We start from the raw sequence: 15,268 nt of genomic DNA, 5'->3' as shown, positions 1-15,268 counted from the left end.
TTTCAGCTGAAGTGTTTGAGTTCTGGAGTCTCGCTGTGCGATGTTACGGCATGGGAGCGCTTGTAGCGCTGTCACCAAAGTGAAAGCCAGAGGTCTTGAGCGAGAGAGAGCGAGAGAGCGAGCGAGCCCGAGAGAGCTTTGTGTTCCTTTTAAGCTTGTTATCTCCTGATTGGATTAGTTCGAAGCCTCATGATGAGTTGGTGCAGTGGCATATCAGTGTCCTGTTCGTGATAGAAATCCCTACAGTATACTACAAATTCATTTACATATTAATGTACTTAATAAAAATACCCTGCAATTGTACTTTTAGTACACTAAACAGGTATACTTAAAGTCTGCTTAATTGGAATTGGAATTGTGCGGAAGTATTGCTGAGGTCCAACTAAAGATACACTGAAGTTTATTTGATTGTGCTAAAGTGGAACTATTGCAAGTATACTTTAGGTACACTTTAAATATCTTGCATTTAAAGACCAATATTATTCAAAGATCATACAATCCTCATCAATAGTGATATTAAAACACACTTTAGGCATAATATTAAGAAATGTGCATTGTGCACAAGTAGTACTCCAAATACAATTTTTATCATTAAGTTTCAAGTGATATGTAAGTAAATATGTTAACAGATCTGAACTATACTTAGTATAAAATAAATGTATTTTAAATATATTACTTTTTTACTAGGGAGTGTAAAACAGCAATAATGAGAATCGATCTGCCATATTAGAGGTTACTTCACAAACCATGAATCGCATAACTAAAAAGAAGTACAAATAACCTTGCTTAAATGAGATTCTCAAAGCGTAGAAAACATTTGGAGAAACCATTAATATGTTTACTAAATGAAAAAGTCAATGACAACAATTTATGAGCTTCTATTCTTAAATGGCTGATGGTCACAAATGAATTGAATATACGGTATAAAAATATACTTCTCTCAAATCTGCCACAAAAGGCCTGGATGTGTTTTAAGAACTAAAAGGCCAAAGGCTCTTGAGTCCGTCTCTGTCCATTAGTCTAAGACTTAATGGCCAATTCCATCAATAGGCATGACCTTGATGCTGCTAAAGACTAGCTCCCAGCCACGCAAAACCATTTGTCTCGCTTCCTGGCCTCACCAATTAAGACCGTCTATACCAATTTTCCCTGAGCACAACATTACTCATGTGTTTATCGTTATTAGTACTTTGGTGTTGTGGATCACTCTAAATGTCACCGAGTCACTGAAGGTTGATGGAAACGTTAAGTCATTAGATACATCTTTTCACCACTTGTACCATTTGCTCAGTTTTCTTGCAAGGATGCCTGTACTCTTGACCAGCTTCAACTCATGGAGGTCAATTCAGTATATGGCCATCCAATGAGTAACATCTACGGCTGGACTCCCTTGTTGAGCATATTCAATTAGTAAATTGAATTTAATTGCAAAATTGAATTCTACTTTATTTACGTATCTGTATAATCACACAAGAACCACAAATTATAGCAAAAAATGGAATCCATGAACAGTACCAGTCTAATTTAGACACACTTAATCATTTTTTATTAATATTACTTTTTATAATGACACAAAACTATGAAATAACACAAATGGAAGAATGGAAATATCATGGCAACCAAAAATGTTAAACAATTTTCTACTATTTTAAATACTTTTCCTTCACGATCCAATTCACACATTAAAGAAAAAAAATATATAAAATATATAAATAACTGGAATTTAGGTTTTGTGAAGAAATTCATACGCTCATATGTTTATATTTGTCTACAAGAGTAATATCAAGCATTTAAGCACAGACCTTTAAAACAATTAAGATCATGAGGAACTTACAAATGTGTCCAAATTCTGACTGAGAGTGTATTTTACATTGGTAAAAAAGAAAAAAAAAGTTAATTATTAGTCATTGTCCTGATTTTATTCTTCCTAAAATGTTATTCTCTCCTAAAAAGATGGTGAGCCTGATCCAAGTTTAATGGTGAGATAGATTTCACTTCTCATCTATCTGTAAACTGCTACACATTTAAATACTATTGCATGCACAATGACGCTGTGCACAACACAAAGTGTGGACATCTGACAACCTTCTAAGAGAAAGAGCGGTAGAGAGTACAAGAGGCAGAAAGAGAGAGGGAGAGACGGGTCCTCATGCCTAATGTCCCGAGCCATAATGAGGCACATTTACTCTCATTCTCCTGCTTTCACAGGAAATGGATTTCAACTGCAGATGACACACAGGGCCTTTGTGCATGTTATGCTCACCAGAATTCTCATTAAATGAGTGTGGATTTCTAGTAAAAGTTGGCTGTGAAAATGAGGAAGCAAAACTGATATTTTAATAGTGGGTTTTTTTCTTGGTTGTGGTTACTTATTTTTTACTGAGACCTGCTTTACATTCATTTGAAGAACTGTGGAACAAGCAGATACTCATATGGCAACATTTCAAACATTTGAGCTAGAACTTAATATAGCACATGCTCACCACAACTTCTTCAAATGAGATTATGAACAAAGAGTAATACAGATGGTTTAGTTGATGTGGTACCTGAGAGTTTGCTGAACTGCTGTTGTAATCTTGATTGTGAGCATCAATGTACTGTGTGGCTTGTGTGTCACTTGATGCTTGTGTGGAACCAGGGTTGATCTGCCAACATAATAATATACACATAAAAATATTCATTAAAAAAAAAGCAGCCTGGTATGTAAAAAATGTAACTATGAAATAATGTATATATTTTTTGTCAAATCCTGTCCGTGCCTTTTACAGTCCATGCATACTCAAACTCAAACTTTCCCTCCATATGAATCAATAACAAAAAATCATTCAAATGTCATTACGCCTGAGGCACACTGACTGTATATCTACAGGAAGGCCACACTGGGAATATGTTAAACATCTTGGTAATTAGGGTACAAAGATAGACATACTGCACAGAACGTGGGAATATTTTCCATTTGTAATAAAAGTATGCCAAATACATAATTAAACCTTTAATCAGGAACATTTTAGATCTTCTAATTAGACTACAGCTCAGGAATCACACATGCATTCATTGATTTCCCTTGATTTCAATGATGTGATACTACTGGAAAAGCACAAGAAAATCAGAAAAACACTGGTTTTAGTATATCAGCTCAGCAAATGGAATAACACTCTGCTCAGTGATGTGGTCTAGATAGACAGTAGAAAAAAGTTTGCTTTCAATTTGTTCCTCTCCTCTCTAGAGTACTAAAAATAATCCCACACAGTTTTCTAATTTCATACAATATGCTCTAAATAAAGAAGTGAAATCGAAAACAAAGCTGATGATTAGGATGGTTTTTACCTCAATATAGTCCTCGGGCACCAGGCCCACATTTCCTCTGGAATTCCGAGCCTCTACCCAGCCACTGCCTACATTCTACATAAAACAAAGCAATATATAAAGTTTGGGGTCTGTAAGACTTTTTAATATTTTGAATGAAGTCTCTTATGCTCACCAAGGCTGCATTTATACAGTATAAAACGGTAATATCATAAAATACTTCTACAATTTTAAATGATTCTTTTAATTTTAAATATACTTTAAAATGTAATTTGTTTCTGTGATGGCCTAGCTGAATTTTCAGCAGCCATTACTCCAATCTTCAGTGTCACATGATCCTTCAGAAATCATTCTAATATGCTGATTTGCTGAACAATAAACAACAATATAACAACATAATACTCTTTACTCACTTTAGATCAATTTAATGCATCGCAGCTCAATAAATGTGTTAATTTCTTTCAAAAAAGAAAAAAAACTCCTAATGAAATAATCTTACTGACACCAAACTTTTGAACGGTTGTGCATATATAACGTTTTCTTTGTCTTGAAACATTAGTGCTGAAGCTCAGTATATCCTCACCTGGTTAGTGAGCGTGAGTATTTCACCTTCTTGAACAGTCAGCTCATTGTTGCCAGGCTCAGCGGTGAAGTCATATAATACCTGAGCCTGAACACAGCAAACATATGGGTAACACAGAACAGTAACTACTGCATGAATATTTCAGTGTGGCATGGCTAAAACTTTCACCTCTGTGTTTTGATACTGAAAAAGACTAAAACTCTTCAATCTAATTATGTAGATGTTACACGTGTAACAATATATCACATTAAAAACATAAAGCTAAGCTTGTAGGTGATTCCTCATCAGCTCCAAGAATAATATAAACACATGTCCATTTTTGCTAATGAATGCACACAGGTCCCAAATGAGATTATTATGATGAAACACATTTTTTCGACAGCAATGTCACCTTTTCGCCCAAAAAGATCTATCTTACTATATGCTGGAAGATTTTATAGCCTCGTTTCCGCATATGAGGGCTCATCTGCATGACCAACCATCACACAACACAGCCAACATGTAAACCAAAACATTAAAACTGGTTTTCTGTGCCAAACCACCTCTAACCAAGCTCAGCTTCCACATGTAGTGTGCTGACTGTTTATCCATATCAAAAGGATGTGCTTACTTATATGATAATGCTGACAAATCATTGTACACTGAATGACATGTTCCCTTGGGCTCTGTTCCTGACAGGATGCACCATGTTCCTGTTCACAGCAAAAAGGTGGACACAGGCGACACAAAAGGCTTGTCTCATTGTGACCTGAGGTGCCTACCTAGACAGCATTTTGTGGTGGGTTTTGAGTCAGCTGACTGTTTGCGTATATTTGTACCCAGATGACTCAGAACCTGCATATAATGCCCACAAATGCTACTAATGCAGCTCATTAGGTTTTGAGACACCGCACGTTTTTGATATTTTAAGAAATTATTTTTCAAAACTCTATTCAGAAATACATTTTCCGTACTAATTACCAACAGATAATAACAATATATACAAAAACTTTAAGTTACAGCCTTAATACACTTAGCGAAACTTGTCATTTGCATCTGCTTTCATTTTTTTTAAATACATGTAACCAATTTTACTATTTTAATCATTTAATCTAACTGATCTTTATGGTTATTGTCAAACCATGCTTTTTTGAGTGTTTTTGTAAAGCATCAAAATTATGAATGAATACTTGTTACAATAGTGCCAATTTAGTGTTTACTATATACTTTCAAAATGTGTGTGTGTTTCGATTTGCAATGTCAACACAGAGTAGGAAAGATGGCAAGCGAGAGGTACCAATCAATGTCTTTGTGCACAAGAGCCCATCAGAAATGCCAAGGAGGTGGGCATGGGCCCCATTAAAAATATGGACATCATGAAATTGATGCGTCAAATAAAGTCTAGCCATCTTTTTACAGTATACTGTGTGATAAACAGAGACTAAATTACTCTAACTAACCTCAATCTAAAAAAAAGGTCACCTACAGTGGCCTATCAGTTCAGACCATTTTATAAAGAAAAACAGCAAGTCTGCAAGCTATGCAGCACATAGTAGCCTAAAACAATAAATGGAAATGCTCAATGAATTAGTGCAAGTAGGCTACTTACTCGTTTCAAAATGCTCACAGTATCATTTAAAGTCCTTGATTAAGCATGCTCTTATGACATGTCACAATAATCTCATGTTTTTACTGTGTATACATCACAAAAGTAGAATAGCAGGTTTCAAAACAACCACTAGCTGTGTGTTCCGTTTGGAATCATGTATTAAGAGTTTTGAAAATGTACCACTTCGTGAAAAAACAAAACAAAAAAAAACACCTTCAGCAATTCCTGTACAACGTGACATAATTAACTTAACGCGTGTTCCCTGACTCCCTGGTGCTGTACACATGCTGTAAAAATGAATGAATGAATGAATGATTTAAGTTCCAAAAGGTACACATAGGCCTACTCTGTCACTTACTATTCATAGTTTCATGTCATAATTATCAGTTCAGTTTGTTGCAGCAACGATAATTCATTTAGAACCTAAATATAATTTGGATATACATTAAATAGGCATATTATAATCTATTTTACCTGAAACATTTTTACACGTTTATTAAAACGCTATTTTGTGTACATAAACTTGCCACAATGTTGTACTTTACATATTTACCAGTACGTATGTCTGGTACTGATGAAGTAACTTTTTTCACTCCATTAATCAAATCCTCGGTTCGGGGGATTTGATTCAAAAAGTCAATGTTTTCTTGATTCGAGAACCGGTCAGGTTGTTTGCAATCACGTGATTCTGATGACGCGCGACATGCAGCTGGAGGGCAGGAAGTGATTTTTCACCATAGAAATCACTAGCAGAAACTCAAAATGCCTGTGTTTTGCGTTGTTTATGGATGTTCAAATAGGCCAAACCGAGAAACCACACGGAGCCAAGAAGTCAAAAGTCAAGAAATTGACTGAAAGACGCAGGAAAAAGTGGCTTGTAAACCTGCGTCTGCGGTCGGGAGGAGCGTAGCCGGATAATGCTCGTGTGTGCAAATGGTTAATATAAGATAATATATTAAAATATTAATAAAGAAATATATAAATAGATACAGGGTGACACTGTCAGAATTCACTGAATGCTAAACGCCACATAGGATGTAAATAAGATATTTGCAGTTCTGAGAGCTTCATATCACGGAATCGTGGATTGCGATAAATTGAAGTGACTGACAGCCTTTTGGTGATTAACGTTAGATGAGAGCGCTATTTGCTCGCTTTCTAGGCTATAATCGATTCAGAATTGAAATAAAAGTTGTTTTACGTGTTGCTAACAGGACCAACAGCCTAGTGATGGGAAGTTCGGATCATTTTACCGACTCGGATCTTAATATATTATTATATCCCATAATAACCATTAGCACGCACGAGCATTATCACACGAGCTTCGCTCCTCCCGACCGCAGACGCAGGTTTACAAGCCACTTTTTCCTGCGTTTTTCAATCAATTTCTTGACTTTTCCCCACTTATGAACAACACATTTTCGAACACGATAAAAGCTCCTTGTGGTTTCTCGGTTTGTCCGATTTGAGCATCCATAAACAATGCAAAACACTGGCATTTTGAGTTTCTGCTAGTGATTTCTATGGAGAAAAATCACTTCCTGCCCTCCAGCTGCATTTCGCGCGTCATCAGTGACGTCATGTGCAAACAACCTCCTAACCGGTTCAAATGATTCATTGATAAGAACCGACTCAATAGAATTCGTTTAGAATAGGGCTTCGGTACTGGTTTTGCAAACAGTAACCTACAGCAGTGTAGGCTACTATACAGTTCAAATAGCCTAAGTCAAGATCAGTTTAATGACCTATTAACTAAACTCTTGCTAAACTAGCCTACTTAACATTTTGTTAGAATTCGTTTCATACAACTCTTGTTGTAATACAACCTATTTTATCGGGTGGTAATTTGACTTAAAAGTACAGTCCATTACTAAAGTACACTGATGAACTTTGTCTACAGCGTGCAACAATGCAACATGAATTATCGTTTGGCTGTAGTTCGTATGAGACAAATGCGCCAGTCATTTCATTAGTAGTGTTTATCCCAGTGTTATGCCAAAACTTACCTTCACTGCCATCGTGGTATCAATAATTTAATCACCATTAACATGCGATATGAGCTCTTAAAATAAACAAAACGTAGTAAAAACAAACCTTTCTGTCTCTAAAAGAAGCGAAAATTACGCGTTTGTTTGTGTTATGCAGCAGTGACCGCTCTCGATTAGCAAAGCATAGCTCGATAAAATCCAGTTATCTGACCCATATAACGAGATATGGGCGTTGAAAGTGTAGACGTTTCGTCCTCTTTCCCTAACTCAGACCCGGAAAACTTCAGCACATTGGCCTCAAAATGTATGACTTATTGAGCTGTCAGAGCTGCTCTTCCTCCAATTCACACACCGCCCAGTAAAGCTCAAGTAAACAACAGAGACATTATGCAATGAAACACTGGATTCCACTATTTATTTAAATGTTGTAAAACGTATTAGATATTGAAAGTATTATGATTCTTATTTTTATTAGTTATTAAGCTGTAATTTAACACAAGCATTTTATTTGAAACCCTTATGTCTTTGTAGCAGTGAAACATTGTTTGTGATAGTGCTGAGGCGTGTCAGAGCAGGTTTGTTGAGGGAATGGCTTCTTCAGGAAAGGACTTCACTGCCACGGCCACTCTATACAGGTAGAGTAGGAATGGTGGTGAGAAAAAAAAGATGCTGCAACAAATATGTGTATACCCATAGTGAGGTAAGATTTCCATCTACTGGTCTTTAGAGGTAAGTCACATTTCCAAGCTAGTGTTTTTCATCCAGTGCTTTAACAATCACTATGCCATTTAATTCCTTTTAGATTTTTGGGCTGTTGTTTATATTTATGTTGTGTGAATAGATAAATTATATATTTTTATTTGAGTACAATGTTTGGAGGAACTATGACATTATTATTGTATTGACATTTGTAAGTAAATTAATACTTGTTTGTTCACAAATTTTGCTCTTATAACTCCTATTAAGAGATTTGTAATGTAATAAAATTGATAGGCCTATTTTGAGTCAAAATAGATTCTGTAATTTTTCATTATTGCAGATGATACTGTGTTTGGCATATATTTTCGAGGAAGCTGTCACCTTCTGCTTCACTTCCTGTGACAGTAGTGCAAAAAAAAAAAAAGCATAGCGAGGCTGTTACAGTATAGTGGAAATAACTAACTAACTAAATAAATAAATAAACAAAACAATCTACAACCAAAACTAGACAACGCTGATTGTTTGGGACATTTGGGACTTTTGAACTTTTGAAACACACCGCATTGCACACAAAAAAATTGTCCATATAAATATAATAAATGTAAATAAAATATAGGCTAAATATATAAAACAATCATGCACACACACACACACACACACACACACACACACAAACATAGCACACAAAAATAGCACATGTACATGCACACACGTGGTGTGCGCGTTTACATCTGAAGACAATTTTTAGAGTGTTTGCTCATCTGCAATACGTCTCTAGGATGTTTCCTGTCAGACATTAAATAGACATTTATAAAATGTCTATAAGATGTTTAAGGATTTAGAATGTATGTAAAACTGACATCTTAAAGACGTTTATCAGATGTTTGTAAAACTGACATCTTAAAGACGTTTATCAGATGTTTGTACACAGCAGATGCTTTCCAGCTGAAGTGCTCTTTAACATACATCTTGCATCATATATTAGCACATTACACTTGAGTAATGGCTGCTGAAAATGGGGTTTTGCAAAATAGACTTCTTAATCTATCTATCTATCTATCTATCTATCTATCTATCTATCTATCTATCTATCTATCTAATCTGCCTGTCTGTCTGTCTGTCTGTCTATCTATCTATCTATCTATCTATTCATTTAAAGTTGAGAGCAGACAATACGAGCACATTTGAAAGACTTGAAGTAGGTGAATGTGTGTGCATGTAAGCTCATGTCACCGATGATTTACTGGAATACAGTCCCACCGGAGCAGAACTCCCTCAGTTGCCTAGGGAGATTCCCAGTTTGGTGAAGGTTATGTGGTCATTTTCAAGGCTTTGTGTGTGTGTAAGAGCGAGGGAGTAGGAGACAGAGGGGTTGGGTGGGTTGGGGGTCAGGATGCCAGCAGCTGCTCAGTACTGATTGTGTTCCACTTTTGTTCACTGTCCTCCACATCAGCCTGAGGAGAGACAGAAGGGAGAACACCCAAACAGAGATGCTCTCTTGTGTGGGAATACAGATGAGTGAGGGAAGATGAGTCAATGAGAGATAGATGCAGGTGCTGGAAGATCTTTCAGGGCGTCTGGGCTGCTGCTAATTTAATACACCCTTTGCATTCTGTGAACTTTGTTTGTTGCTCTCAGGGTTAATGTATATTCTCAGTGTGTAACTTTGCCCAACAGAAAAAGATTATGAAATATCACTCACATTGGCAACTATATTTAACTGAATCACTTGACTTGACACTTAATATTCAATTTCTACACAAAGAATGTACTTGTTTCTGACAACTGTAAGGCTTAAATCGAGTTAAAAAGCCTATTTTGTTTTTATTTCTCCTTTCTATCAATTATGGCTTCATGTAGCGAAGCGCTTATCCGTTTCATAGTTCAAATTTAAGAGATAACTGACCAATGATGATGATAATAGACTGCTTCAACACTTTGAATAATAATTATATATGTGTGTATATATATATATATATATATACATATACATTGTTTGATGATCTGAAACATTAAAGTGTGACAAACATGCAAAAAAATAAGAAATCAGGAAGGGGGCCAATGCTTTTTCACACCACTGTATATATGACAATGATTTAGAATAATTTCAATAATTTATAATAATAATAATAATAATAATAATATTAAAATAGGACTATCTCACTGTTGTAAAATATAAGGTTACAAATGTGTATTTGTTAATAAAGGAGACAATCGTGTCAGGAAGGACTGGAGATTAAATATTAGCATGTAAAAATAAATATGAATGTGATGTGTGATGAAAATAAAGGAAAATCAAAGTAATTAAGCTGCAAATTTGTCAAATTATACAAGAAGGGTGAAAATATAATTCAGTTACGTTCATTAGGATACATAAAATGGTAGCTTTTGAAAACGGACTTAGTAAAAAGCGTTTTATTTCAAAATTGTTCAAATTGTAATTTTCATCCAACAAACACATTTCAGAAAGAAAGAGAGAGAGAGAGAGAGAGAGAGAGAGAGAGAGAGAGATATCACAAATTCTCCTGTGATGTATATAAATAAACTAGTGAAAAGTGTGTTTGAAGATACCTAACATTTTCCGAAAAAATCCACTAAATTTCTACAAGAATAATTTGTGATTATAGATTGTTGTTGTTGTTTGTTGTAATATTTCACTCTACAAGTAAAAATGAACCTCATGAACTGAAATGAAATTGCTTTTACGTGCATAGAACAGTAGAGGTCTCTCTAACACAGTCTTTTTCAGTCTCTGGTTGTGAGCATGAGTTGTATGTACTATATATTATTTATGAGGTGTTAATAGCTTACAAAAACAGATGAAGTATGCACTTTAATTTGATTTAATGAACTGTTTCTAGTTTTTAATGTGTCGGTAACTATCTGCATATTGTTGATTAATAAAACACTGAGTGTGTCGCTTAACCTCTGTTATCACAATAAATTGTCCCAAATAAAGAGTGGACAGTCAGTTTATTAAAGTGTTCTTCAGCTGAAATGGCTTTATATATATTTTTATATAACTTATTGAATTTGTTGACTCAGAAATGTTGCTCTTTGATTATTTGCCCCTGCTCTTTCAGGGGTATTGTATCCTGAAAGGGCTAAGAATAAATCAAGATCCGCACCTGCAAATTACCCCAGGCATATTAATTATCAATGCTCTCGTGTTGCCAAGGAAAATTCGGTGTTCAGAGGTCATGAATTACTTTTGGTGAATTGAGTGTGCCAGAAAGTTCATTGTGTTCAGTTTCAGAGCACTTGTGTCAATGGGATGTCTTTGAGAGCATCGCAGGTGTATTCTCTTCCTTTGGCGCTAAAAAGGCTAATGCACATCAAATAAATCAACACTCATTTAGATTAGAAAAGATTTTCATTAAATGGTTAATGGATGCAGTTTGCTGGTGCAAAATCATTAATTAGTAACACGGCTGTGGTTTTGGTCGTTTTCTATTTTCTATATGAAAATCTCATGTCCAGATAAGCACTGTTTTATACTATTCATTCTTTCTTGAATATGTTATGTACAAACCAAACTGTAAACTTCTAAATTACATCTGAACAGATTTGACATGATATGTTATAGAGTGGCATTTTGCTCAGTCTCTTGTTTGCAAGGTTAACCTGGCAGAAGAAAAGAAAAACTATGCAATATTTTGTCCCATTCACTATTACCCTTTAACTTACAGGTACATTCAGAATTTCAGCAAATACATCCAACCTCATCCAGCTGGATGTTTAAGTGGTTCTAATTATGTGGAAATGCTATTAAAGTCCCACAATTTGAAAAAATCTTCTTGCGGAAAAAAAAACCAAAAAAACTTTTCAACCCACGTCATGTTTAAAAGCAAAGTTTTCATATTGATCATAAATCTCAATAAACAAACCCCTCCCTTCTTCCATTGGATTTCCTCACCGCTTTTGAATACTGCAGTAATGATGTAGACTAATTATGGTTTCATTTACTTTAGGTTTTGTTTCGTGAGAGACGTTTATTGTCCAGGAACCTAGTTCAGAACATTGATCAGCAATCCTGGTGACTGATCAATACATTCAGAATAATGCTGCCACAAATGTAAACTTATACACAGTAATATATTCACAGCCAGTCATACAGAAACCCTTGCAGCTGACAAGTGAGTCAATAAAGCAAAAATGTTGTATAATTTTTATACATTTAGAAAGTTTTGTTTTGTGGACACGTACAAAACAAATGTGCTTTTGTGCCTATGTAAATATGTTTGTATGTATATGTGATTTTTACGTTACAGCTATTATGAGAAGCGGTAATTCCTTCCGTATCATTCAATTTATTGTAAAATATTAACACAATATATTATTCTGTAGACTTTCAATACACATCAAAAATATTTATCATTAATATATAAGGAAATATAGTTCCTTTGTGTAAGGGTGTTACAATAATAGACTGTTTTTAAAATTTATTTATGATTTTATTTTATTTGCTGTGTAAATATGACATTTTATTAAGTATTCCTGGACACAAATGAAATATAATTAAATGATTTCTCCTTTTCAGCACAATAATCATTGTATTTTGTACTGTTTTGATATTTTAAATCACACATGTGAATGTTAACATGTTAAACTATAGTTTTAATTATAAAACTGCACCTCTCAGTTCACTGTGATTCATAATGAAAACAAGGTGATTTCAAATATATATAATTAATAAATGTCTTCAGTAAATATTACACAATCAGATGTTTAACATTTAGTTGTGAAGGCGTTGTGAACAATTCATTTTCTAAAGTGAATCAGAAATTTTAGCTAATTGTAAATACCTTGTGTTGCTTTTACATTGTATACTTGGTGTATTTTAATAAAAATCTCAATATCCCAGTTCAACACTGCACGTCTAGGTAGCTTATTGACTCCATTATACAACAGACCAGAGGAGTCCATTAATATATAAAGGCCCTCCCTCAAGGTTGACCTCCTCTTTAATTGGCTAACACATGTAGGTTGTGTTTCATTAATTTGCCTGTGACCTCAGTATTTGTGTATTTGATGCAGAACGGGTCATTAGTTGACATGCATCAGAGTGAACACAATGTATTATATCAGTAAAGCACACAGCTCGACATTACTTCATATTTGTCACGATTTGTGGTTCCTGATACATCAGTCCAGTTGAGAATATTATGTAAATTGAAACCCATTTTAAAACTAACAATTCCTTTTTAAATAAAAAGGATTCATAGAGTTAACAGTAATCTTTATCTTATATCTTATTTATCTGTATAGATTTAATGTTAGAATTGTTTTAGATGCAGGATTGCTTCAAAACTGACACAGTGTTGTGCGACTCGCTTGCATCTAAATATTCTAATTAGTTTAAAGAATACTTTGCCGATTATGTGGCCACTAATAGAAATATATATTTATATTTCTGAATAAGGTTATGCACTTAATCAGGATTTATTCTGGGAATCATACCACAGGAACACTAGCATTATAACGTCACTAAGGTTAGCTTATCTGAAGAGGAAATCTGCACTTGCTTATTAGATTCAAAATGTCCACTAATGGTCATCAAATAGAAATACATTTTATTTTGAATGTTTTGCTTAATTAAAGAGGTTACATCAGCATACACTATAAATGAACCGGAAATAATCTTATTAGTTTGGTGGCACAAATAAAATAATGTATAAAATCCTTATTTTTGGAACGACTATTTTTTGTTATATTGTGCCAGCATTTCTTTTCATTTTTGTAAACATAAGTGTATTTAAGGCTGTGTGTACTATACTATAAAAAAAGTGCATTCACAGTGAAACAAAATGGTAACATCTAAATTAACTCTTTTTATTTATATCAAAAAATATTATTTAGCAACACTGAATCAACCTAATACATTAATTTATACCGAAAAAAAGAAGAAGAGGGAAAAAAGAGTTAAATCAGGTTAAAAAAAAATATTTAAAGTGAGAGTTCACCAAAAAAAAAAAAAGTCATTATTTACTCACCCTCATGTTGTTCCAAGGCTGTATGTTTTTTTCCCCCTGTTGAGCACAAAAAAAGATATTTTGAAGAATGTTGGTAACCACACAGTTGCTGGTAGCCATTGACTTACATTGTTTTGTTTTGTTTAGCTTTGTTTTGTTTTGTTTTTAAAGAATGTTGGTAACCACACAGTTGCTGGTAGCCATTGACTTCCATATGGAATAAACACATTTCCATATAGGTTTGGAACAACTTGAGGGTGAGTAAATAATGACAGAATTTTCATTTTTGGGTAAACTATCCCTTTAATGTAACACTTGTCAAATTTAAAAATGATCTCAAAGGTTAGATCAGAATCATTTAATTGGGTCTGAAGCAGATACCTTCTGAATCCTCTATTATTCATACTCATGGAGAGCAATAAATAGAACAATAGTCGGAAAATTATGAATATGCTTAAAGAATCTTAAAACACACAAATTAGGCAATGTCCGTCCAACAAGCTCAGTACACGAGCCTCAAGCTGTCTAACACTGATCCAAACTCCCAGTTGTAGGTGAGAAATGGCAGAATTGATTATGTATTTGCAGCCACCTGTAGTTGGAGATGAGGCACCTGGCATCAGACTGCTCCCTGCTGTCCTATTGGCTGATGCCGAGTCTCCTGCCCAATAGAAGTGGCCTCCCCCTGTCTCGCCCCCAGCTCTGGAGCCACGCTGTGCGGCAGGGGCAGCAGGAGCTGCTTTTTACCCCAGGAGGGGCTCACTCCTGCTGGTCTGCTGGCTCGCTCAGCTCCTGTCCTGCTGACCGGGTGAAAAGGAGCCACTCGCCAGGGACCTGCCCGCCTCAGATTCCCGCACACATTGAATGCCTCTCACACCTGGAGATGTGAATTTGTACTCTGTCTGAACTCTATTATTTGTGCGATATGAGAAGCAATTGGCATTTTTGATGTAGAGAAAATCTGAGGTTTTCATAAACACTGTTATGTGGTGTTTAATAATGCAGGCAGCATTCGAATCAAACTTGAATCAAGCTGATGAGGGTTTGTTATTACAGTAAGTAGGCTACAGTTTGTGGAGTTTTACATATTATTATACAGTATATACACTAAAGTAAAGACATTTGTAATGTT

At 34.9% G+C, this 15,268-nt stretch overlaps 2 protein-coding genes across 4 annotated transcripts in view; one reads left to right on the top strand and one right to left on the bottom strand.

Moving 5' to 3' along the window:
- LOC107674085 (sorting nexin-9-like) overlaps window positions 1-7,818 on the bottom strand; it is a 15,826-nt gene extending 8,008 nt beyond the window's left edge. The window contains exons 1-5 of one of the 2 annotated variants that reach the window (XM_016467962.1): window positions 7,484-7,818; window positions 3,890-3,976; window positions 3,328-3,402; window positions 3,142-3,173; window positions 2,547-2,646 (exon numbers count right to left, since the gene is read on the bottom strand). In XM_016467962.1, coding sequence (XP_016323448.1) covers window positions 2,547-2,646; window positions 3,142-3,173; window positions 3,328-3,402; window positions 3,890-3,976; window positions 7,484-7,495 — 306 coding nt within the window. In that variant the 5' untranslated portion in view covers window positions 7,496-7,818. The remainder of the gene's footprint in view (window positions 1-2,546; window positions 2,647-3,141; window positions 3,174-3,327; window positions 3,403-3,889; window positions 3,977-7,483) is intronic. The other variant, XM_016467963.1, reaches the window with a different exon arrangement.
- Window positions 1-14,834, top strand: part of LOC107674089 (techylectin-like protein) — a 26,332-nt gene extending 11,498 nt beyond the window's left edge. Inside the window, exon 3 of one of the 2 annotated variants that reach the window (XM_016467968.1) lies at window positions 14,725-14,834. In XM_016467968.1, the coding sequence (XP_016323454.1) occupies window positions 14,725-14,808 (84 nt within the window). In that variant the 3' untranslated portion in view covers window positions 14,809-14,834. Of the gene's footprint in view, window positions 1-4,567; window positions 4,804-14,724 lie in introns of those variants that run through there. The other variant, XM_016467969.1, reaches the window with a different exon arrangement.
- Window positions 14,835-15,268: the final 434 nt, after the last annotated feature.

Source organism: Sinocyclocheilus anshuiensis, unplaced genomic scaffold (genome assembly GCF_001515605.1).
Source record: "Sinocyclocheilus anshuiensis isolate Anshui unplaced genomic scaffold, SAMN03320099.WGS_v1.1 scaffold544, whole genome shotgun sequence".
Taxonomy (NCBI): Eukaryota; Metazoa; Chordata; class Actinopteri; order Cypriniformes; family Cyprinidae; genus Sinocyclocheilus; species Sinocyclocheilus anshuiensis.
This window is presented reverse-complemented; position numbering and strand designations above follow the sequence as displayed.